Source organism: Hydra vulgaris, chromosome 02, assembly GCF_038396675.1.
Source record: "Hydra vulgaris chromosome 02, alternate assembly HydraT2T_AEP".
Lineage (NCBI taxonomy): Eukaryota > Metazoa > Cnidaria > Hydrozoa > Anthoathecata > Hydridae > Hydra > Hydra vulgaris.
Genome location: NC_088921.1, coordinates 11,154,654 through 11,180,891, shown reverse-complemented (window position 1 = coordinate 11,180,891; position 26,238 = coordinate 11,154,654). Strand labels below are relative to the sequence as shown.

Below are 26,238 nucleotides of genomic sequence, written 5' to 3'. Positions count from 1 at the left end.
AAATATCAATTATAAAATTAAAGATTATATTTTTCTACCTTCGATAGTGAAAATTACATTTCTTATCTAAAGGGTTTTAGGAGAAATCGTAAGTGTTTTATAACATTAAAATAATTTGTTACCTATAAAATTTAAGACTAACAGTTAACTTTAATTTTTTTACAGATTATTTTGAAACGAGATATTGTGTAAAGAGGTTTTCAAAGAAGTCGTTTGAAACAACAATAGAAAAGCTTCCGATTCGCGAGATAACCGTGAAAGCATTCGATACACAAATACAGAATCGTTTAAAAGTTTGCTTAATTTCGACTGTAATTTTTTTCTGTAAATTTTAAACATTTAAACGTAGTTTTGCAAGATTTGCAATGGGTAAACCTCGTGGGACCCTTACGGGATAACCGGCGGGCATACCCATATGGGCCCCACAGGAAAACTGCGGCCAAGATCCGGCGGGTTCCCGATGGGTTTTTCCATATGGATCCCAGTTGCAAACCCAAATGGGCCCCATACGGTTTTAAAGTACGGGATTTGACTGGGACCCATATGGGATACCCGGCGGGCATATCCATATGGGTCCCATGTGGAAACCGCGGCCAAGATCCGGCGTGATACCATAGCTCTACCCAAACGGAACCCAGTTGCCGACCCGTATGGGCCCCGTACTGTACCCGTATGTCAATGTTGGCTGGGCTGGTTTTTATCAGGGCCGAAACATCTGTGGATTTGACGGGTTTCCCAGAAGGTTCGCTAAAGGTTTAACCTGATAATAAAAAAATCATTACAAAACTTACTCGATGGTTGCCATTTACAATTTGCATTGTGCGTGAAATAAATTCAAAAATCTAACTTTTATGCATTATATTTTTTGTATATATTATATTTACATTGAATTAGGGACATCTTTAATTAAAGAGAAATTTTTTTTTCGGTATACTTTTTCAATTTATTACACAGTTACAATTTTTTACTTTTTTGTTTGATACACAGTTTGAAACTTTAACATAAACAACGATAACTAAAAAAAGATAATGGTCATTATATAGATCAAGACCATGTGCTTATTTATTAAAACTTATTTTTGTTTTCCATAACTTGATTTTAAAATGTTGGGAATATTTTCTAAATGGCCCAGGCCTGGTGTAGAAGCCTGGTTTTATATTTAAAAGCAATCCAACATGATATAAAACTTTTAAAAGTTTCCCAAAAAAAACCAAGTAAATTAGAAAGTAAACAGCTGTACAGTTGGCAGTCAGCTGAAATTTTGTTTCCTAAAATCGTGCCACTATTTTGTGTTTTGTTCTAAGTTTATTGACCTTAGTAACCGCATGGTTCGTTTTGGAGCCATGCGGTTACTCAGATCAATATTTACAATACCTGTGTCAAAACGCTCTCCATTAATGAGAAATATGCCTTTTAAACCGTTACAAGTGCTTTGTATATGAGTATTTTCAGTGTTATTTAGAATGATATTAGTGATACTTCTGGTATTATCTTTAAAAATGTAATTTTTCTGAAAATATCACTATTATTTGAATCTTCTGTGAGTTTATTGATATAGAGGTCAATGTTTTCAATTTTAGTGTTATCTATGTGAAGTATAATTAAATCAAATAATTAGGTATTAAAACAAATACAATAATAACACAATGATAAAACAAAGGCAGTTCTTTGTAACTATTTATAATGTAAATGTTGACAGACAGATGATTCGCGTTCAAATTTCAATTTCATTAGTACAAAATAAACACGTTACAGATAAACAGCCACATTTTTAAAGCGTTATTTCAATTTTAAAACAATTAATGATACATCTTTTTAAAAATAGTTTAGTTCTGGATCTGCTGATATAGCAATTATGTCATCTCTTTTTTTTTACTATTTAGGGACTCTGTTATTTTTAAAAAATGATTACACTTTGTAACTGTTCTGTGCAAGATAGAGTGAATCTTTTCTTTTATAGTTTTCATTGCAGTTAGTATTTTATCATTTTTGTGTTTTAAAAAACACAAAAGTGAAAGTAAGCGAAAGTACACAACTTACTTGAACTAACAGGACAACTGCAATGTTCTATTTCAGAATTAAATCAATCAATAAGTAAGACAACTAATCTCAAATAGCGACTATATAATTTTATACTCTTAGATTTAATGATTTAATTTTCACTTCGTAGCATTCTTTATGCTTTTTCAGGAAGTCCTTCCTTTTTATGGTCACAATATCTGTAAACGACATCTTCACTAATTTTCTTATCGTAAAATATCTTGTCTGATGGCCATTCAGCTTTAATTTTAGGTATTTTAAGTGAGACTGCATTGAAAATACAGGTTTGCTATTCAATATCAATATTCAATAGCCTTTTAGGCTTCAGTTTATTTTTTAGCTTTAAATAACATAAATACATTTGCGTTTTGATTCGCAATTCCTCGAAAGTACCAAATCATTTACGTTTTTAAATCATAATGAATTAGGAACTAATAGCAGCAGCGACGGTATTGTTTAGTTAATTTTTTTTAATAACAAAGTTACCATCTTTACTTTTTTCCCTACATCGAATTAATTTCGAGACCAGGCCTCTGAAATGAATTTGGCTAATAAAACATTGTTACATAACATAATAATGATTCTTATTTTAAAAACTTATTGAAAAATCAAGTTTGAGGAGAGATAAAAAAACAAGCGACGGTTAAACCGCCCCTAGTACGCGTTAGTACGTTTTTGAGTAACCCCACATCCCCCCATAAACTGTACCATCAAAATTTCATACAAATTCTAGTAGAAATAAATTCTCAAAAATCTTTTCTATGCTAAATATAGAGTGACTATTTCTTAATACAAAGTCTTTAAAAAGTATACTTTTTATTTTTATTATGTTATAAATAGTGACCATTTTTTAATACTAAAAAACAAAAGATTTCCACATAACGTTATTATTTTCAAATTTTTTAAAACCTCAAAAAAAATTTACTCTACGTCTATGTTATTTAAATTCAATTAATAAACTAGGAAATCAAAAAAAAATTCTTTTTTCAAATCCATGCTTTATGCAAGCAGAATTCTATTGGGCCTAGAAATTCTTTTTTTGTTATCTTTTGTAGAAGGAAAAATTACTGTTTTTTTTTTTTTTAAATTTAAAAATTACTGTTTTACTAAATTTTTCTTTTTTAACTTAATAACTTAAGACTTATTAACTTAATAACTTATAACAATAGGTTTTTAACTTAATAACTTAAGACTAATTACTTAATAACTTAAAACAATAGGTTTTGAATCGCTGCGCTTTAATGTCTTCGAAACTGCAAATAATTTGCAAATCAATGATTTTTGTGACGTAATACGCAATTCATATCAAATAAATAAAATGTATGGGGAAATACAAATTAAATTTTTGTTAACTTAACTTTTTTTGGTCAAATTTTTCCATTTCCTTGTATTGTCATCGAAAATGATTAAGTGTGCAAAATTTTAAGCAAAATTGGTTGAGAAAAAAGCTTTCAAAAATTGATTTCAAATTTTGTGGCACACAAACATATATATATATATATATATATATATATATATATATATATATATATATATATATATATATATATATATATATATATATATATATAGAAAGTAACCTTATATAAAGCATGGAAAAAAGAAAACGAAAATAATTCTAGTTTTTATTTATTTATTTATAACTATATATCTTATTATATTCATTTAATAAAAATTATAATTAATGTTAATTAAACTAAAATTTTAAACATTCATTTAAAGAGGTTGCTAAAAAAGTGTAAAAACTTTTTAGTATGTTGCATTACTATAAATATATATTGAAAGAAATAATTATGTTGCATAATAATAATAATAATAATAATAATAATAATAATAATAATAATAATAACAATAATAATAATAACAATAATAATACATTAAATAATTGATCATTTTACTATTACTAATATTTTAAAATAAAATTAATTATATTTTATTAATTTAAATTTTAATCATATTAAAAATATAAAACCAAAATATTATTAAAACTAATTCGTATATTTTAATTATAAAATAATATCTTAAATATTTCATTTATTACTTTATAATTATAGTTTATATTTTACTTAAGATATTAAACATTTTTCTGTGTTAGAAAGTTTTTTAATTCATCGAGGTTAAAAAAATTTTTTACACGGTACTCGATCCACAACCACTTGACATTCGAACAACGAATCCATTCATAAATCTCTTCAATGAAATCGATGTCGTCGTGAAGTGAAAGATATAATTCTTCACAAAGATTAATCCACGGAAGAAAATTTTCTTCAAAATCTTTTTTCGTTATTATATAACGTGAGATGTGTATCGCCAACTTTTCAATCTTATCTTTCGGTTTCCATCCTTCGAATTTAATTGGACAAGAAAAGTCGACAATGCGAACATTTGTTGAACATTGAATTATAAGATTTTTTTCTTCATCACTTAAAATATTTTTATCAACAAATAACTCCGTTAACTTTCTTCCAGATTTAATGTAATGATTCACGAAATAATTTTCACAAGAAGTTTTGTAAGAAGTTTTTCTATTGTCAATCGAAATCTCCCACTCATATTCATCGACGATTAACTTTATTTTATCAGTAAATGATGATTGACTTTCATAAAAACATTCAATGAATAAATTAACGTAAGGAGTTTTAATGTAATTATAAATTTTTGATTTAAGTAGACGAGGAAATTCAAGTAGACGATCTAAAGAAAAAACAAAAATAAAATAACAAATAAAAAAAGTTAAAATCGAAATTATAATATTATACATATTAATACATTAATAAATATTAAATTATAATTAAAGTTATATATTATTATGATATTTTATCATACACATATTTAACATTTTATTTAAAAAAAAATTTTATTTATCACATTTTTAAAACATAATAATTTTATTTTATTATAAATGTAACATGCTTAAAATAATATATAACAAATCAATTTATATGAACAAAAAAAAATACTCCGTCATTCATTCCCAACCAACGTAGAAATTAATTTAAATTTACAAAAATAACATCGTTCAGTTGTTTTAATAATTCACAAGGAAATCGTTCTTCATTCAAACACAGATTTTAAATAAAAGTTTGTAAATCGAATTCGTATTAAAAAATTGAATTTAGAAATATAAAATCGAAAATCTCCTTCGACTATCTTTTTTTGAAATATGTTAAATATATAATAAAACCATAAAAGACTCAAAGAGTGAGAGTTTAAATATACGATTTCGACGTTGATATGAAACTCAAAAAAAAAAAAAAAAATGACAGAGAATTTATGTTTCATAATACAAAATATAATCTGTTTATAACTTGTATATTTTATAATATGAAATATATTATGTGATGCATTTTAATTAGAATAAACAATAAAATTTCACAGAGAAATAAGAAATACTTATAAAAAGAAATAAGAACAGGTCACGAAAAACAAAAGATTTTTATAACTTTTAAAAAATTTTTTTAAACAAAAGATTAAAACTTATTGCAAAATAATAGTCAAAATCATAGTTAAAAATAATTTCATTACTACCAGAGTTGTTGAAGCATAGCCAGCAGGGTTGGCATCAAATACATTTTATTAAATACGTTAATTCTAGATTCCCAAATAAAAATTCAAATAAAAGTATATATAAGTGGCATTTTCAAACCGAACACAAATATTCATATTTTAGGTTAAAAAAATACCAATAACTTTTCAAGGCAAACCAGATAAAATACTAAATAGAAGAATGAAGTGACAAAAACACTTAAAAATAAATTTTTAAATCAAATTTTTAAATCAATTTAATGTTAAAAAATAAAAATAAAAACTAACAACGAATCTATTGCTTTCTACCAAAATGTTTTTCGCTAATAAAATGGAAAAATTTTTGTTTAAGAAATATTTAAAAAACAAATATTAAGTCGTTAAAATCTTTATTTCACACAACCATTTTATAAATATATTTTTTTATTTTATATATTTGATATTTCTCTGTATTCTTTTTAAGCTAAAGTTACAGACGTTTTCGGCGATAATTAAACATACGTTGTAAGCAGAAAAAAAAAAAAAATGAATTACAGGAATTATACCATTATTCCGGTAAGTAATATTGAACGATTAAAACTTGGACCGACTGTTAATTAACAAAAAAAAAGTGGAAAATCGTGGAAATATATAGTAACTAAATAGATTGAAAAGAAAATCAATTAAAATTACAATCGATTAAGATCTCAAAATGTTTAAAAATCAATACGGCAAGCTTGATTTTGATGTTTATATTTAAAAAAATGAGCGTTAAATTAAAATCAATAATACTTCAAAAATGTTTAATTGATATCAAACGTTTAGTTTTCTCAACGATATTATACTGTTCACTCTGATTAAACTAAATCAAAAGATCTGTTTACTCTTAAATTTTTATGAAATAATTTAATGTATCAAAAAAAAAAAAAAAGAAATGCTCTATAAAAAAAAAATTGTTTCAAGCTATGGTCTTGTAACAACTTGAATTTAGTTTCAAAACAAGATTTTTTAAATTATTAATTAACTACGACAATTAAAACTGAAGTATTTTTTATTTTTTCATTCATTTCTTTAGTTTTCTTTCATATATTTCTTAGGATTATTTATTTTAATATTTATTTATTTTTCTTCAGTTTTTTAGCGTATATAGTTTTACTTATTATTTTTTGTTAGTCATTTATTTATTTTTAATTATTATTTATTTTTAATGATATATAAATTTTTTTTTATACAGTTACATATTATTTGTTTTTATTTTCATTTTAGCCATTTATTACATATGTTTTATTCTACCGTGTATTATTATTATTTTTTTTTAATTCTTTTTTTTTTGCCAAAGGTAATTTTTTGTTTTGTTTTTAATGTTTGTTGTAACTTTTGTTTTGTTTTGATTTTCTCAGTGTTTTTCTGTTTATATTGTATTTATTTATTTGGTCATAATATTTGCAATATATTTTGATTATTATATTATAACAACTATGATTATATTAATATATTTACTAAATCTTTATAATTTTTTTAGCAGTAGTCGTTTTTATGCCATCGTTAGTTGTTACGTTTTGTCAGTTTATTACTGTTTGTAACTGTAACTTTGTAAGTAAAAACGATTGCTGTATGAAAAGTAATACCGATTTATTTAAATTATTATAATTACTTTATTATTATTATTACTATTGTTGTTATTGTTATTATTGTTATCACTATTATTGTTATTATTATTATTATTACTATTATTGTTATTATTGTTATCACTATTGTTGTTATTATTATTATTATTACTATTATTATTATTATTATTATTATTATTATTATTATTACAAAGATTAATTGTATATAAGTAAACTATTTTTTTAAGGTATTTACTTGAGATTAGTATTTCAATACTATTTGTAAATAGCCGTGAAAATTTATTTTCAGAATATATATATGACTGACTGACTGACTATACTTACAACTTACTAAATTTAAAAAGTTTAGCTATCAGTGTTAATTTCAATAAACGATGGTGACAAAATGATTCCTTAAAACATTTTAAGAAAAAAAACCAAATTGTGAGATTTTAAATATCAAAAACTCGATCATCGAACTTCAAAAAATCTTTCAGAAAATTCGAACAAAATTATAATTAAATTGTAAACAACCGTTTTGCTAATAGTTAAACGTATCGTAACTATCGCAACAATTTTTATAAAATGAGAATCTAGCGAATTACGAACAAAAGTAAATTTTCGAGATTTTTTTTTGATCACATTTTATAAAATGACTATAAACCAAGTTTAAGGCTTGAAAATGTGACTTTTAATTTAAAATGTGCTAGAGAACATAAACAAATAAGTTTCTGTATAAAATATTATATAAAAAAAAAAAAAATTGGAACAAAAAAATAATTGCGGTTTTCGTTTATATTATCTTTCTTTGACATCATTAACATATTAAAGTCACTTGAAGAAAAGTGAAATCAGTGAGTTACTAAGTGGACTACTAAAAAAAATAAACTTGTATATTATTATTAGTTCACCAAAGTAATACCTATTAAGAAAAAAAATGAATTAAAAAATAACTCACATAACAGATTAAAAAACATTATACTTACCTATAAAACAAGACTTGAGAAATTAGGTAAAAAAAACAACGCTTGCTACGAACTGCCTTAACTCTGGTTTAAATTTAAAATCGCTAATATTAAAAATAATTTAATATTATTAATATGCAATCTGTCATCAGATTGATATATATTTTTTTGTTGATAATCTTTGATTATTGTTAACTATAATTACTGATGACAATTTTAGCTTATTTTTAGTTTAGGTAAAAACACTTGTCATAAAGTTAAAAAGCTTAAAAATTTGATAAATAATTCAATATTTATTTTAAAACCATTTTTTGTTTTTTTTTTGTTTTAAAAACAAATTAATTAATTTTAATCAAGTTTTTGTAATAGTATAAAATTAAATAAATATAAATTATATACATGATAACATTATAAAACAATAAAAAATTTAGAAATAACAGAATTACTCTACTTACCCCCAAAATAATTTGCATTAACAAAAATATTGTTTTTTAGAAAAATAAAGTAAAAATTTATATATTTTTCATATCTTTTTGCATAATAGAACTTACCTAAAATAGAATACAAAAGTTCTTCAGAACCATTTTTTGAAGGATTTAAGTTAACAAGAAACTTTATTAAACTATTTTGGCTTTTATTAGTTAATCCACAAATCATCGATAAACAACTCTCCAGCTTTTTATTGGCTATAGTCTCTTTAATACTTAAACAATTATATGCATATACAGATGCACAAAACTCCATTATTGTTAAGTGTGCAAATTGATAATAACATTCCAGATTTGTTTCAATCTTTTCTATAAATCCAAAAAGATTATTTTCAATTTTATCAAAATCAATGATAAAAGTTTGAACTTCTTCTTCTGAAAAAATTACTTTATTTTCAACAAACAATTCATATGCAATTTTACAAATATTTAAAATATATTTTTTATTGGAATCGTCTTCAATTATCTTATTCATTAATTTATTCGTTTTTATGATGTGGTTTTGAAAAAAGTATAAAAAAATACTTGCATATAAATTTGTCATTGTTAAAAAAGAATTTATATTTATTTCTTTTGAATCACTAATAATTTTACACATGGAACATAAATAAAATGGAACAGATGCCATGGCTTTTGCAATTGGAGAGCTGTTTAACGTTTCTTTTACAACATCTTTTTTTTCTTCTTTAACTTTATTTTCTATATAATTAAGTATTCCTTTTTGGTTAAATCCCATTATTTGAACGGTTAGCTTATTACTATGCTCTGTAGATATACTTTGGTATTGATCAATTGCATAAACTCTACCAGCAACTACATATTTGTAGTTTTGAATTTCTATTAAAGCATTAACGATTGGATAATTACAACTTGAACTGCGATTTATTAACTCATTTAAATATTTAAACTCGTCTAATCCATCAATTATAAACAGTGCAGGATGATTACTAATTTTGAAATCATTTATAATATCTTTGTAGAAAACATTTAGTAATTCATTAATATTAGAAATATTTGGATATTGATTAAGCCTTCTGCATTCCAAATAAAACACAAGTTCAACACTTTTCCAAATTAAATTATTTGACCAATCAAGCAAACATTTTCGAAGCAACCATGTTTTTCCAATACCAGCTACTCCAGATATTAATATTACAGACTTTTCTTTCATAAAAATTTCATTATATGGAATAGGTTTATAGTTCATTTGCTTGACAAGAAAATTTTTTCGTTCAAAATTAAAAACAATATCCATTTGAGTATTAACTGCATCAACAATACATAGATCAACAAAATTATCCATCAGATCAACATTTGCAGGTACTTTCAACGGTGGTTGAACTTCATTTATTTTCCCATGGTTTTCGCGATAATAATTTTTCAGTGCTGTGCACATCTTTGATGTATCTAAATATAAACAATTGATCGAAGTCATCATCATCATCATCATCATCATCATCATCATCATCATCATCATCATCATCATCATCATCATCATCATCATCATCATCATCATCATCATCATCATCATCATCATCATCACCATTATCATCATCATCACTTCTTAAATATTTTAGTATGCACAGGTCTCATAGTTTTGAATTCAGAAACTATACATAACAAATTTTACATATTAATTCTGAAATTTGTATTTACAATTAATTTGAATTCTTAACCAAGTGTTTATTTAGATCTTTGTTTTATTATTTTGAGTAAAGACTTCTTATTACATTTTGCGATGAGTTCTGTTTCAGCAAGAAGCAATAAAAAGGCTGGAATGGCCAAATTACACCGTTTTACTTATGCAAAGTCTTTTTTATATGAAATGAAAGCTCTCAATATATACAATGTTTTCAATATTTGTTTTATGTACAAATGTAAAAATAATTTAACATTTTATGTACAAATGTAAAAATAACTTAATGTTAACGAATCAGTTAAACTAAAAGTCATTTATTATCAAAAGCAGTTTACTTTTAATTGCCAAAAAACATAAGTTAACTTTACTTTAAATGGGTATTTTAAAATCGTGTTAACGAATCAGTTAAACTAAAAGACCATATATTAAAAAAGTTAGTGCTAATCGAAACTAAAAATTAAAAAAAAAGTTTCAATAAACAATACGTATAAGTTTATTTGTTATACAACTTTGAATTAAAACTTTAGAAAGCGTGCTCACAAACAACAAAAGAGAAATTTTACATCACTAGTTTCACAATGTACTTCTTTAAATAAACGCCAGTATATAAGTTATTTATGTGTTATATTTGTATATATACTTACACTAATATATATTATATTAGTATAAGTCTATAATATATTTATTAAGTATATAATCAAGTATATAAAGTATTATTCACTTGATAATAATTAAATGGTGCATTCAGTTTAAATTAGAAAGCAGTTTTCTATTCTGTACAAAAAATTGAATTAAAAGTTATGAAGTCATTACTGCTACTAATAGAAGGGAATGTTTACTATTTTCAAAACGTTTCATCCCAATCAGAATAGAAAAGTTTAATTAAAAAATTAAAAATTGATTGAATCTTAAAAAATCAAAAGTTTAAATCTACAAGATTTTGTAAAAGCATAAGATTCTATTGCTTTATTGTTGTTTTTTTTTTCACACATCTTTTGTAAATAAAAGAAATATTCTTAATCTTTTTATTTTTTATTTTTAACTATTATTTATCTTTATTTTAAATTAAAAACGTTTCTGTTGTTTAGAATGTCAAGCTTTTTCATTTAACTCCAAAAAGGGAAATAAAGTTACGTAGTCATCTTTTAGTTTAAATAATCGTCTTTTAGTTTAAATGGCGATATTTCAATGTTTTTATTTAATATCAATTTTACTATTTATAATTAATTTTCAAGTTTACTTTTATTAGTACTACCCCATGCAATGTTTACATAGTTAATATGATAATGAACTAAAGAGTAATATAATTGAAATAAGGTTTGCTTGTTAAGAACATTTATTTTGTTTTTAAGATTATTTATTTTGTTTTTAATTTTATTTCTGTTTGTTAAGATTTTTTCGAAATTTTTAATTGAAATTTTGTTTGTTAAGATGTTAATTTTTACTTTACATTTTACAATTTACCATTACACCCGGAAGGTCAACGAACCCATTGAAACATTCTGACAATAATTGAAACACAGTAAAAACATGTATTACAAGTCTATTGCAGTTAATACTTAAGTTCCTATTATCTATTAACTATTATCTATTAGTTACTTAATTGCTAACTTTACTAAAAGTTTTTTACTGCCAACCCATTAATTAATGTTAAAGCTAGCACAGGAAAACTGAGGTTTTTCCAGCAAGGTTTGCTGGTGCTTCTGCTACAGTATTTTAAACAAAGTGCGCAGATTTTCAGATCTTTTCTTTTCATTGCAGTCATGGCTTGCAAAACTTGCATGTCTATTGATTTTGAACCACAATCGAGTGTACAAGATTAAAAAAGTTTTGGTCAAAAATCTATGCTATTCCTTATCATTTTATAGAATAAAAAAAAATGAAATTTGAGATGAACTTTGTTTTTGTTAACTCTGTTACGAGTATAGCCATCCACAACAAATTTTTTTTTTCTTAACATTACTCAAAAATTTATTAACATATTAACCTGAATTCAAATGCAAAAAAAAGCTACATTATTTTCTTAAAATATTTTCTTTCAATTTCATGAAAATCAATGCCACAAAGTATTTTCCTATTTTCCAATTTTTAATTTAAGTAAAATTTTTTGTTAGCTAATTTTTTTCATTAATTCTAACCCGGTTGGAGTTACGGTAAAAAATGTAAGTGTTAACTTTGTAAACAACAAAAATGTAAAGAAAAAACGCCAAAAACTTTTGAAAATTCACATTTTGCAAATTAAAAATTTGAATGTGTTAGTACACTATATACAAATTAAACATCTTTACTTAAAACTTTAAATATGTCTGCACATAATTTTAATAACAAAAGTTCAGCTTTTAATAAAACTTTTAATAAATTTTTTTTTAAAACCCAAGCATCCATTGATTCATTACAACTGCATCCATTGTTTAATTACAACTTTCATGTTGTTAAAAGTCTCTAGTTGTGACATAAACTGAAGCGCTTAATGGAATGCAAATGTTTTTTTTATAACCAACACAGACAAAATATAAAAGAGAAAATATAAGCTAATTATGTAAACTTAATCGTTAAAAAAACTATGCAGTGAGCAAACACATGTTATTAAAAACAGATATTTTTTGACACAAAATACAATGCAGGTATGTTATAAATTTTAGTTATAACATACCTGCATTGTATTTTGCAATGCAAAATACAATATAGGTATGTTATAACTAAAAATTATAGCTGAGATCTGGTCTAATGTATAGATTGAAAAATTTCCTCTGATTGCAGATTTTTTTGCTCTCAAAAAATCTGAAATCTTTCTTAGTACTTTAAAAACAAGGATAACTTTAATTACGCTTATCATGTCTTTTTTTTTTTTTTTATGAATTTTTAACAAGTTTTTTTTTTTTTATATAGACATGTATTTTTAAAACAAATTCTCTCCACATAATTTTTTTAAATATATATATTTTTTTGTCGATGCAACTCCCTCTCTTAAAACTATAGCTCTAAAACACAAACTCAAAAAAAGCAAGACCACTGCACAAATAAACATTGAGCAAAGTATTACTAGTGATATAATTGGGTCTTGATCCAAACTTTCAGTTTCAAAAAAAATCAAGGATAACTTCTGGTATTACAACACTGTAATACAATTTCTACTTACAACAAAAAACCACCAAAATAACTAAAATTGGTCACTTTTTTTACCTCTTTACATTTTAAGCTTTAACTTTACTTTTTAATCAAACAAAAGGATACTAAAACCTTATGGCTACAAATCATTTTGGAATATACTTAATGTAAAGTAATTTAAAAAATATATATAATTACCTTTGTTGGCAGAAAATCTTGAAGTTATTTCTGTTGAACATAGATTTTCTAAATGATTCAATTTAAAAGCTTCAAAAAAAAATTTTTTTGTGAGCGCAAAAGAACACTAAACTTGCAAAAGAATAAAAGTAAAAAACAATGTTCTAAACAATCTTCTATTACAAGCAATAACAATCTTCTATTACAAGCAATAACAATCTTCTATTACAAGCAATAACAACCTTCTATTACAAGCAAAAGCAATCGTCTATTACAAGCAATAACAATCTTCTATTTTCATTTAAAGAACATTAATAAACAATAATTAAATTAACTAATATTGATAATATTATTAGCCATTTTCATTTGAAGAGCATTAATTAAAATTTTAATTACAAACCGATTTCAAAAAAGCTACACTATTTTTTTAACAATATTTTGTAGTACTGCTAATAACGTAGTGAAACTTTTACAAATAATCAAAATTTTTCTTTGTTCTTTAGTAAGTAATATTAATGTTAGTTTACTCCAAACACTTATATATTTCATTTATAACTTTGATGTTTATAAGATTTGATAAGGTTTTTTAAGGTTATGCTTACTATTATTACATTTAAAATAAATTAAGTGATGGCTTTGAATAAAATTGAAACCTACATAACCAAAATGCAAAGGAGGAAACTAAAGGTTCTTGATAAAGACAAAAATGTTAAAATCTGATTTTATTTAATGCAATTTTTTTTCAAATGTAACATACTGTCTCAGAGTTAACAACCTGATAAAAACTAAATTAATATCAACATTCAGCATTCAACCTAACATTTAGAGTTGAATGTAATTGCCTAAAATACATAATATATAAAATATAAAATACAATATTTATAAAAATAGATATGACAATAGCAGATCTAAATTTAGAAAAATGACAATTCAGAAACTTCCATGCAATCATTTTTAAATTTTATCTAAAACAACCAAGTAAAAGTAAAACTGATCCATTCACTTTTTTTACCTTACATTTAAAGCTTTACCTTTACTTTTTAAGCAAACAAAAGGTTATTAAAACCTGATTACTACAATTCATTTTGGAATATACTAAATGTAAAGTAATTAAAAAAAAACAACATAATTACCGTTGTTTGCAGAAAATCTTGAAGTTACTTCTGGTAAACCTGGAGTTTCTAAATGATTAAATTTAAATGTTTCAAAAAAAATTTTTTTGTGAGCACAAAAGAACACAAAACTTACAAAAGAATAAAACTAAAAAACAATGTCCTAAACAATCTTCTATTACAAGCAATAACAATCTTCTATTACAAGCAATATAAATTCTTTCTTCAAAAATGTATGCTCTTCCTTTGTATTTCATAGAATCAATAAAATGACAATTGAGATGAAATTTCTTATTGTAAACTTTGTTACGAGTAACAAAAAATCCACAAAAAAATTTTTTTATTACTCAAAATTTTAATAACATTACAACTTGAACTCAAATGCAAAAAAAAGCTACGTTATTTTTTTATGAACCAAGAATTTTTTCTTTCACTTTCATTATCATGAAAAATCAAGGCCACTAAACATGTTTTCCTACAATTTTTAACAAATTAAACTAAAATTTTTTGTTATGATATTCATTAGCTAGATTTTTTCATTTATTCAAACCCTGTTGGAGTTCGTGCAAAAAATGTATCTGTTAATTTTGTAAACAACAAAAATTTTTAAAAAAAACTACCAGAACATTGCAAAATTCACATTCTGCTAATTAAAAATTTGGAAATGCTTGAACTAAGGATCTTTATTTAAAACTTTGAATATATCTGCACAAAGAAATAATCTGCAAAAATTAACAACCAAAAACTCAGTTTTTAATAAAACTTCAGAATAAACAAAACTTTTTGGATTTTACTAAAGGACAATTTAACCAAATCATCCTATAACTGTTTCTTATGAAGCATTTAATGTTTTTGTAACTGACATGCATTTTTGTCATTATACTATTTTTTCGTATTCTGTAATCGCTTAGGATTTATTTACAAGCAATAGCTATCTTCTATTACAAGCAATAACAATCTTCTATTACAAGCAATAACAATCTTCGATTACAAGCAATAACAATCTTCCATTACAAGCAATAACAATCTTCTATTACAAGCAATAACAATCTTCTATTACAAGTATTACATATTACAAGCAATAACATCTTCATTTAAAGAACAATTAAACTTTATTAACAAACTGACTTCAAAAAAGCAACGCTATTTTTGTAACAATATTTTGTAGCACCGCTAATGACGTAGCGAAACTTTTGCAACAAATTAAATTTTTTTATTTATTTATTAGTAAATAATATTTATGTTACTTTACTCTACACACTTGAATATTTCATTTATAACTTTTATGTTTATAAGATTTGATAAGGTTTTTTAAGGTTATGCTTACTAATATTACATAAAAATAAATTAAGTGATGGCTTTGAATAAAGTTGAAACCTACATAACTTAAATGCAAAGGAGGAAACTAAAAGTTCTCGGTAAAGACAAAAATGATAAAATCTGATTTTATTTAATGCTACTCTTTTTCAAACGTAAGATACTGTTTCAAAACAACCTGACAAAAATTAATTTAATACCAACATTCAGCATTTGGTAGTGACACCAATCCTGATTTTAACCTAACATTGAGAGTTAAATGTCATTGCCTACAACATGCCTACAACACAATATTTACAACACAATATTCACAATATTAAATGTCATTGTCTACAACACAATATGTACAAAAGTAGATTGTAGCAGATCTAAATTTTTAAAAATGAAAATTCAAAAACCTCCTTGCAATCATTTTTCAATTTTACCTAATACAACCAAGTAAAAGTAAAACTGATCTACCATTAACAAATAATTTTTTTTTAGAAACAATAATATCAGAAAGAATTGGGTACGAAGTATTAAGTAGCAGAAAAAAATTTCTGAAAGCATAGGCATCAAAAAACAGAGTAACATGAATAGTATGTTTTTTTAAAAAAAAAAATTCATAGTATGTTGTTTTCTTGAGAAGTAAAATGGCCTAGCAACTGTTGGCTTTGTTTTGGCCTTGGCCTTCAAAAAAAATAAATATAAAATTAAAGAATTAAAAGTTTTTATTCATTATTTTTATGTATTTTTGTTTTCGGCTTCATACATATCTACAAGTATGTTTTCTTATTGACTCTGAGCACAACCTTGGTTTATTTTTACATTATGTGGTTTATTTTCACAGTAATCGTTACTTATAGTTTTGTTAATAAGTGGCCTTAACGTTAGGCAAAAACTTAAGTCTTTGGTCTTGAAAATGATTGAGTAGGCCTTGGCGTTGAAACTCCTAATCTTGGCCTTGACCTAAAATCTTGGCTTTGGTATTAGCCTTGCAACATGTGGCCTTGGTCTGCTACTTTTGGCCTTGTTATCAACTCTGACTCAAGTATGCAAATCAGCATCGGGGAAAAAAACAGTGTCACATTTCAAACCATAAATTCAAAGCATTGTTCTATGAAGTTACTAAAAAGAGAATGGCCAATCATGAAACTTTGTTCAAGGCACTGGAGATTATCTCTCTAACACGTATTGAGTCTGAGCAAAAACTTTCTGTTGCTGAATTATTTGTGGTGAAAATTCGATCCAGAATGAATGACAACTTACTTTTTATCAATATAAAAATTATCAATTAAATCAGGAAGAATAAAAAATGAGACTAACATACAGATCATTTGAAGGTCTGCTCCAGATATGGCAACAGTATTTAATACAAGGATGGATAGGAGATATATAGAAATAAAGAATAGAAACCAGAGGAAGAAAGCGGCCATCATGATAAAGAGATACAACCTTAGCAGAAGGTTCATAAATATTCATTCATCCATTCATAAATATTTATTCATTCATCCGTTCATAATTATAGGATGATCTAGATTGTTATGAAAAAGATAAGCGAAAAAAAATTTAGTTTAAATTTTATCTGAATTAAAGTTCACCAGCCACTAAAAGCCCTATGCTATAGCAGAAGTAAGATCCTTTTCAAGCTCAAATGCTCCCTTGAAGCAATCAGAGAGTATTAGCTTCTTATCAAGACAAGAATAAATGGTAAAATGTTCAGTATACAATACCACCTTAGATGTAAATTAAAAAAAGTATAGGGCTAAGGATATGGATAAGGATAAGTTAAAGGAAATGAATAAGTGTGCTGTCTATTGAGAACAACTTTAATTCTATAATTGGTACGAAAGGTTTCAATAACCTTAAAGATGTTACCTGATACACCATAAAAAGAGAGCTTATGGAGAAGACGAGCATGCCAAACTTTATCGAAGACTTTATAAATGTTGAGAGCAATTGCCTTAGCCTCACAACATCTATCTAATGCAGGATAAAACCTATAAGTTATTAGCATTAACAAATCAGCAGAAGAACAAGAAGATCAAAATCCATATTGATGATATTATTTATTAGATTCAAGATGAAAGATTAAATGTTTGTTAATTAAAAACTTAAAAACATTGCTAATGATAGGAAGAAAACTAATGTGAAGGTAGTTGGACGAGTTAGCTCTCAAGAATTTTCAAAAATAAGGAAAACAGACGTCACTTTCCAACAGGCTGGAAAACATGACTCTGATAAGCACTTGTTAAATAGTTTTGAAAGTATAGACAACAGCTCCAAATAACACTTCTGCAAGACTATAGCAAGTACGTTGTATTGACCACAAGCTGCAGAAGAGTCTTTAGATAGAGAAGCTGGATAGAGATACGAATGCCAAGCAATGGATTGACCTGTTTGTTGGCTATCAGTTAGGAAATGTGATTAGTGGAATCAAAAGATGAGATTGATGAAAAGTTCTTAGCAAATAATTCAGCTTTGTCTTTAGGCAAGATTACAAAATATAAAGCATGCAAGAGAGGTGGAATAACAGATTTGCCTATATAAAAGACACTGTTAAAGATTCTCTAGAAGTCTCAGGAGCATAACATTTGAGATAAAATACGAGATTTTGTGACCTGAGAATAGCGGGCTTCAGCCTTAGACTAATCCTTTTTACATTGGTTTCTAGCAATAGTAAACAGATGTCTGTTTTCTAAAGAATTGTTTTCACGTTAAATATGAAAGTAATGGTTACAATTGAAAATTGCAGCAGCACGAAAAAGGAAAACCATGGAGAAGAGTGAAGATTGACATGGAATTGTCAAGAGGGAATAAAAGATTCCATGCCAGCCTGAATCCAAGAAGTTACATAATAAGCAAATTTATCAGCAGGAACAAAGAAAATCATGGCAAGAGTCCAAGTCAGCTTAAGGGTAGTTGTAAGCGATATGATGATAGGGGAATTCTGCAAAGTCATTAACACTAGAACAAAGCCATTTCAGTGTGATAAGCATTAACGTTACCAAAAACAATGATATTGGCTTAAGAATAAAGAGAAAGGACTCGATTAACTTGATCAGAAATAATATCCAAAATAATACAGTCTTAAAATAAAAGAGAGCGGTATAGAAAATAAGAAAGGTGATCGAGTGAAGTAGTACTAAACGAAGGCACATAAAAGAATAGTCTGTAAATTCAAACCTAGTTTCCTAACAAATGGTTGAATTCTTGCAAATACAAATGGCCAGACCAAGCATTTGACTATTTAAGTCTTTACAAATTAAAGGAAAATGACCATCAACAATAAGTTCACAAGATAAAACAGCTGATTCAAATTATTCTGAACTTTGAAAGAGATAAGACTTAGCAAAGAAAAGTTACTTCATAGACCACAAATATTAGAGAAAGGTTTAGAGAACTTGGTGATGACAATGGTTTTTTGAGTTTTATAGTTTTTTATATTTTATTAAGTTTGAAACAGTTATCACTGTAAAACTTTACTTCAGAATATTTTAGGACACATGATCACATTTTAATAATTTACAAAACACTAGTATAACACTGTTGAGATATTAGAAAAGTTTTCAAGAAGTTTAGATAATGCTCTTAAGTCCGTAATATTATAACCAACTTAGTTTAATTTTATTTGAATAGATTTTGCAATTCGACTGTTGTAGAATGAACATAGCATGGAATTAAATAGTCTTTTATAGCATCACTATCATTGAATAAGAGTTTTTACTGTAGAAAATCTAAATATTTTGCACACACAAAAAAATTATCAATTAGTTTATTATTATTAGTTAAAAAATAATTACTTGTAAATTTGTCAATTTTTCTTATTAAATCTATTCTCTTCATGTTTCTTAAAGCTGTTTTTAACTCCTCAAATGTTGGATTATCACTCATTTGCATCCATGTATTTAACATTGAATACGCCTTTTCGTCAGTTTTAGGATTATCTTCATCAATCATACTTAAATAATGTTCTTCAATATTTAACCTACGTCCAAGAGTTTTCCAACTTACTCCAACGCATTCACTAAAACTCAACATGAACTCTTGGCTATAAAGAATGTTTTCACACTTCTTTGCATATGTATTATTTTGCGCCATTTTGATGTTTCTAAAAAAAAAATTAATACATACTTATATGTATATATATATATATATATATATATATATATATATATATATATATATATATATATATATATATATATATATATATTAATTAATTGCATTGCAGCAACATCTTCTTTATTTTGATTTATAGCATTTATTTGCCATTTTATAAAATTTTTTATTTATTAAATAGTGTTAAAACTTTTATCGAACAATACACTATAGTGGCTGAAGTGGTTAGCTCTATGAATGGAAAATACCAAAAATCTTACTTTGGACTACAAGCAATCTTTTAAAATTTATTTACATTGTAATACGCCTATTGAGAATTTATGCTAAATAATATAATTGCAGTATATTATGGAATCGTAACTTTAGCTTTAATTTGCAAACTTGTGAAATTTCAGATTCATGAATGCTATACTTAAGTGAGGACTTTGCTTGGTACTGCAATTATTTTAACTGTTGCAAAGACATTTAGGCAATAAAATATTCGTCAAGGAAATGGAAGAAAAATAGCTACAACTACTAGCACATAAATTTTTTCTTTACTTTTATTATTAAGGGAAAAACTTCTTAAAATATTCTTAAGTAAAAAAAACTTAGTTTTTTATGAAATTTATAGACTTTTTTTTTATTTATAATCATTTACAAAAAAGGACCTTTTTTAGTTTTATTCAAAACAATTTGAAGCAAAAAAACTCACGATGCGTTGCTCAAATACTAAATGAGGAAATAGGCTTTTAAATAAAGGATTCAACATATTGAACTGATTATTTCACAAGACGTCGAATTTTTGTTTCTATTTCTATATTTAAAAGAAAAATATTAGGTTTCTATATAAAAAAAGTTTTTCGTATTTTTTTCAATTCATCTGGACTAATTTTAGATTAATCCGGAAAACTACATTAGTCTGGATAATTTTTTTCATTAAACCGAAAGCGCTGATATTTATATAATTTTATGAATTAAATCAGAAACACAATTTAATAATAAAATGTCATTGAAAATAATAAAAAAATCTGCTATGATCTGATTCTTTGCTTTTTGGTTTTTTAAAAGTTCCTCAACGTTCTATTCTAATAGATGTTTTTAATTACTTGTGGCTATGAAAATAGCCATTTTTTAATTCATTGCAGAACAGCTCATCAGTTCTTCATTTAGTTCATGGTCTTTCTTTTTCTTTTTATACTTCCTAGAATAGTTAATTTATATCATGTCTTGAAGTTGTGCTATTCATAATAAAAAGTAAGACTCGAAACAACTTAATCATTCTGATATCCTAGTTTAAATTTCCCCCTGTCACGATCGGATAATTATAAAATTTGTGAGCAACATTTTCAGTATTGGTTATGCCACTTCCTTTACTGACAAAAGAAACCCATATTTTCAATTGTATCTTGAATAAATGCTAGAATTTTTTTTTGCTTTCAATAAATTCTTAACTCTTTTGTGAATATTTCTTCCTTGCTTTACTGCTAAGAGTTTACAAGCAGTATTAAAAACCCACTCCATGCAGCGCATCCATAAATAAAGACTGCAAATTCCAAGTTTCAAAACTTGCTTGCTTAATTTTTTATTTTTTCTCAATAGTTTCAAATCAATCTCCTTAGAATTTGCAAGACAAACATAGCAGAATTGAGATGAAATTCTTTTCTTAAGCATATTGGATACAACAGTGTTTAGTGTTTTACCATCATTCATTGTGGCATAAATAGTTGACAAATTAGACTTTACTACTAAAGTAATTTCACCTAGATTAAATTCAATATTGTTCAACACAAAAAATTTAATAAAAATTGAATTTAAAATTTAAAACTCTGCATTAAAAAAAAAGAAAAAAAACTTAAAATAAAAAGATTAAAACACTAAAAGAAGAAATTGTATTAAACAAAAGTAAATTTTCATTTATTTCATTTCATTTAAAACCTAAGTTTGTCAAAGATTGTCAAAGATAAGATTTTTATAAATGATTTCGATTGAAGTTTTATTAATTCGCTGCAACTATGTTGAGCAGTAGAAATTTTTTGTGCATATGTCACAATAGAGATGTTTATGTTGTTAATGTGCTTAGGTAACTAAGATTGCATGTATAACACACATTAAAGAGAAAACTTTTTTTTCTTATAGGTTAAGGTTTTTACATTCAAACTTTTTTTCTTCTAAAGATAAATAATGGAGCGAAGCTCCTATTAAGCTCGGAATGGTCTGGAAAAAAATTTAATAAAAACTTAACAGAAACTTAATAAAGAAAAAAATTAAGTTCATACCCGTTTTTTTATAGAGGTCTACATTTTTACAAATAGAAGTTCTGTAGTATTGAACAAGAATTGTTTACTCAAAACAAAGATTTGACTGATTTTAATTTTCAACCACTTACTAAAAGTTATTGAAATAAAAAGGCTATATAAAAAGACTATATAAAAAATAAGTATAGATATGGTAGGTGTGAAATAGACTTACCATGACCCATATTATAAGGGTCATGTCAAATTCACATATGTTCAAGTCTAATTTTAAAAATTCTTTAAATTTTTTATACCAATTGTAATTAATCAACACATATCAAGCGGGTATTTTAAATATTATTTAGAATAACTGCTTCGGATACTTATATCTGAACCACTAATATATAGCGGTTTGTGAAACAACTACAGAAGAGTATAAAATATTTAAAAGTTAACTATATTATAAATTATTTTTTTATTCAAACTTTAAAAGGTAGACAATATGCATAGTTTTTTTAACGCCTACTAAAAAATATTAAAGTAAGAAATAACTATAGAAATGGTAGAATTAACTTATACAGACCTGTGTTTTATGGGTCAAGGCAGCTAAAATGTGTATATTTCAATATACTTTACATTTTTCTTTATTTATATGTACATTTTCGATTAGGAAAAATATAAAGAAATTTAAACAAGATAAGAATTCTTCTGGATGTAATCAAGTAACAGTGATTATACCTTTCCAAGCTTCTTCATTTTAAGCTTTATATTTCTTTGTGAAGGTTAATGAAAATATATATACATTTATATACATTTTTTGGTTTTTCGTTTTGCCATCTTAGATAAAAATTTTGCAAGAAAAATCACATTGTTTTTTCTCATGAAACATTGCAGCCAACTTGATTTTTTTGGAGAAACAGATTTACTTCCTAATTATTTTCTAATTTTACACAACTACATTCTAAATATCACATTTGATAAAATTATTTCTGTTTGATTGTATAAAGCGTTTGGTTATATTAGTAGAAACTTTGTGATAAACTTTTGCATAACAAGTGAAATACAAAAAGTTGTATTAAGCTTGCATGCGTTAATTATTTATATAAATGCTATCAGTGCTGTACTCAGCATTAATTTAGGAAATACCATTTATGAAAAAGATTCTTCCCCTTTCCAACCTTCTTTATACAAAGAGTTTTACAATGATAATGCATTCTGTATTGAAAAATTTTAAATTTTGTACTTGTAGAGTAGTACAAACACTTTCTTGGCACTTTTTTCACAGAAAAAACTAAACAAAAACATTTTTGGTTCAAAATGAGTCAGCAAAAAGCAAGATTTCATTCAGAAAAGATTTCATTCAGAGTCAGATCTGTTTTGGTTGTGTTAATTAAGGCAAAAAAATATCTATATTTGAGGAAAACAGTTTATTGATTTATCTGATCAAAGACTATGTGAACTCAGTCTGAACCTCAAGTCTAAAATCTCATCTGCCTGGAATTTGCTGAAGCTGCATAACTTGTATTTTAAAACAGAAAGATAAAGCAATCAGTAAAGATTTGGAGACTTTCTGAATAAATGACTGTCATCAAGTTAAAAATAATTATAAAAGATGACAATTGCTATTGAGCTGTTTGAGCTAAGGCTAAAAAAAGTATTAAAAGCAGTACCAGAACAACTAAAATCAGTTGTTCACATAATCTTTCTAAATTTATCTATCTGATGATTATAGATGATAATCTGAGATAATTCCATTATAAAAAAGAAATTCATCCTGCTCAGAATGCTGTCAAAATGTTGACAACGGTATTTGTTAACCTTGCAACAAAAAAACAACTGCTGAAAACTCCTATGCCTTAATTACATCAATAAATCAAAATACTTCTGACAGAGTTGTTTCTTGTAAGCTAAAAAATATCTATTATTGGTGATAGCACAAGTATAAAACTTGCAACAGGAGGAAAGATTCTTCCTGTTAAAGAATACCAGTCACTTAGCATATAAGAAATAAAACAATCATAAAGTTGACGATAATCTTTTAAATTGTACAGTAATAGGAAAAATACAGCTGATAAGTTAAAATGCTAAAAGAAGAACACCTATGCCAAACACCTATGCTGTTACAGGAGAACAGCTATGCTGAAGTTACAAACAGAACACATTAGTTGAATAGGTTTTATGATGTGATAAAATGTCGACTCAAGAACAATAAAAAATTTTACTAAAAGACTTACATTTATTCTATTCATTTTCCAAGACTTATTGTTTTTAACTTTTTTTTTTGTACTTTGCTATTTGGTTTAATTTTGTAAAACGTATTCAAAATTTCTTTGTCATAATTAATATTAAATAAAAAAAACAAAACAGTTTTGCCAAAATTGTTCTTCAATTTATTCTGAAATGTTTTTTTCCAGGCATTTGATCATGAGTCCATACATAAACTTAGTGTAAAAATGGCTTCACAGTTCGGATTTACACTTAACAGAGATAATATGAGAATTCAAGTTTGCAACCTTGCCATAAAGCATTGCAAAGAAAATAAAAATGTCATATATAAACTATGGATCTGTTTAAAGGTTGATTCAACTACAAGATATATGTGTCACTACCTTGGTACTAATGCCCTATACTCTAAAGACAATCAATTTATTGTTGTCAATCTTAGCACCATTGATACAAAAGGAAAACAAACTGCAGACCACACTTAAAAGATTATTGAAAAATGTTTAGATAAGTTTGGAATTAATAAAGCTATCATTCTTATTTTTTATTTGTCATTCATTTTTTTAAATTTCAAAATGATATGTTTATGTATTTCTTCTTTATTTGTTTAAGGTTACATAAAAAAACTATATATTTTTGTTAATTACAACATGATATATTTTGATCATGTTACTAAGATAATAAAAATTATTTAAAAGTTTTTAATATTCTGAAAGTCAATTCTATGACAAAAAAAAACAAGGTCTTATTTGTAAAATTCTAATAAGTAATTTTTATTTTATATTCTTTTAATTCATCATGATCCTATTTCGTTATTTTACGCATAGTCATATAGCTGTTTTTAACTCACGTGTAGTCATATTTTTTAATAACGTGTAGTCATATAGCTATTAACTCAGTGGCGAAAGGGTTAAGGCCACTATTAATGAAAAAACTTGCCGCAGGACACGTTTTTTTAAGAGTAGTTTTTGAAGTTAAGATTTCCTAAGATCCAAAACACATCAAATTTGTTTGAAAATTTACATATAGAGTAAAAAGAGGTAAGAAATCTAATGGAACGGGGAACCTTTTTAACACTTATACATAATTTCTAAATACTCAGCATTTAAAAACTTTAAAGTTGATTTATTAAAAAAAAAAAGTCTTATTAAGCTCTTTACAACCATGTTAACCATATATAAACATATTGACATAAAAAAAAATCCTATGGAATGGCTATCTTCAGAAAGTAGGTAGTAAGAGTTTCCAAAATATGTGTTAGCTGATTTAGCTGATTAGCTTAAAATTAAATAAGAAAAACCAAAATTCATAAATAGAGTTCAACTTTTAAAAATAAAACGCTATTACTATAATTTTTAGAATAAAAATTTGAGAGATATCAGGTCGGATAAAAGTGAAAAAAAAAAAATTCTATTATAAATTTAAAGCTGTTCGATTCAAATAAAAATGTTAAATAATATTTTTATTTAAAAATTAATTAAAATATTATATTTAAGATATTATAATAAATATGCATGGCTAAACAATAATAAGCTAAACATAAATAACAATAAACTTACATTCGTATCATACATATGAAACACTCATTCAACACCCCTTCCTTTTTTTATTTGCGTTAACAGAATGTTTATAACTTTTATTATACGTTCGAGGCAATGGTACATTACTAACTTTTGGTTGCATTTCAAACATGTGGGTGGGTTCACGTTGTTAAGGATGATCCTAAGTAAGATTTTGACTT

At 25.3% G+C, this 26,238-nt stretch overlaps 1 protein-coding gene across 1 annotated transcript; it reads right to left on the bottom strand.

Moving 5' to 3' along the window:
* Positions 1-4,044: 4,044 nt before the first annotated feature.
* LOC136076737 (NACHT, LRR and PYD domains-containing protein 12-like) lies at positions 4,045-26,238 on the bottom strand. Its single transcript, XM_065790138.1, has 6 exons — positions 26,057-26,238; positions 19,740-20,047; positions 14,662-14,709; positions 13,550-13,597; positions 8,668-10,011; positions 4,045-4,734 (listed from the first exon to the last, which is right to left on the bottom strand). The coding sequence occupies exons 1-6, from the start codon at positions 26,065-26,067 to the stop codon at positions 4,115-4,117; spliced, it is 2,379 nt and encodes a 792-aa protein (XP_065646210.1). The 5' UTR covers positions 26,068-26,238; the 3' UTR covers positions 4,045-4,114.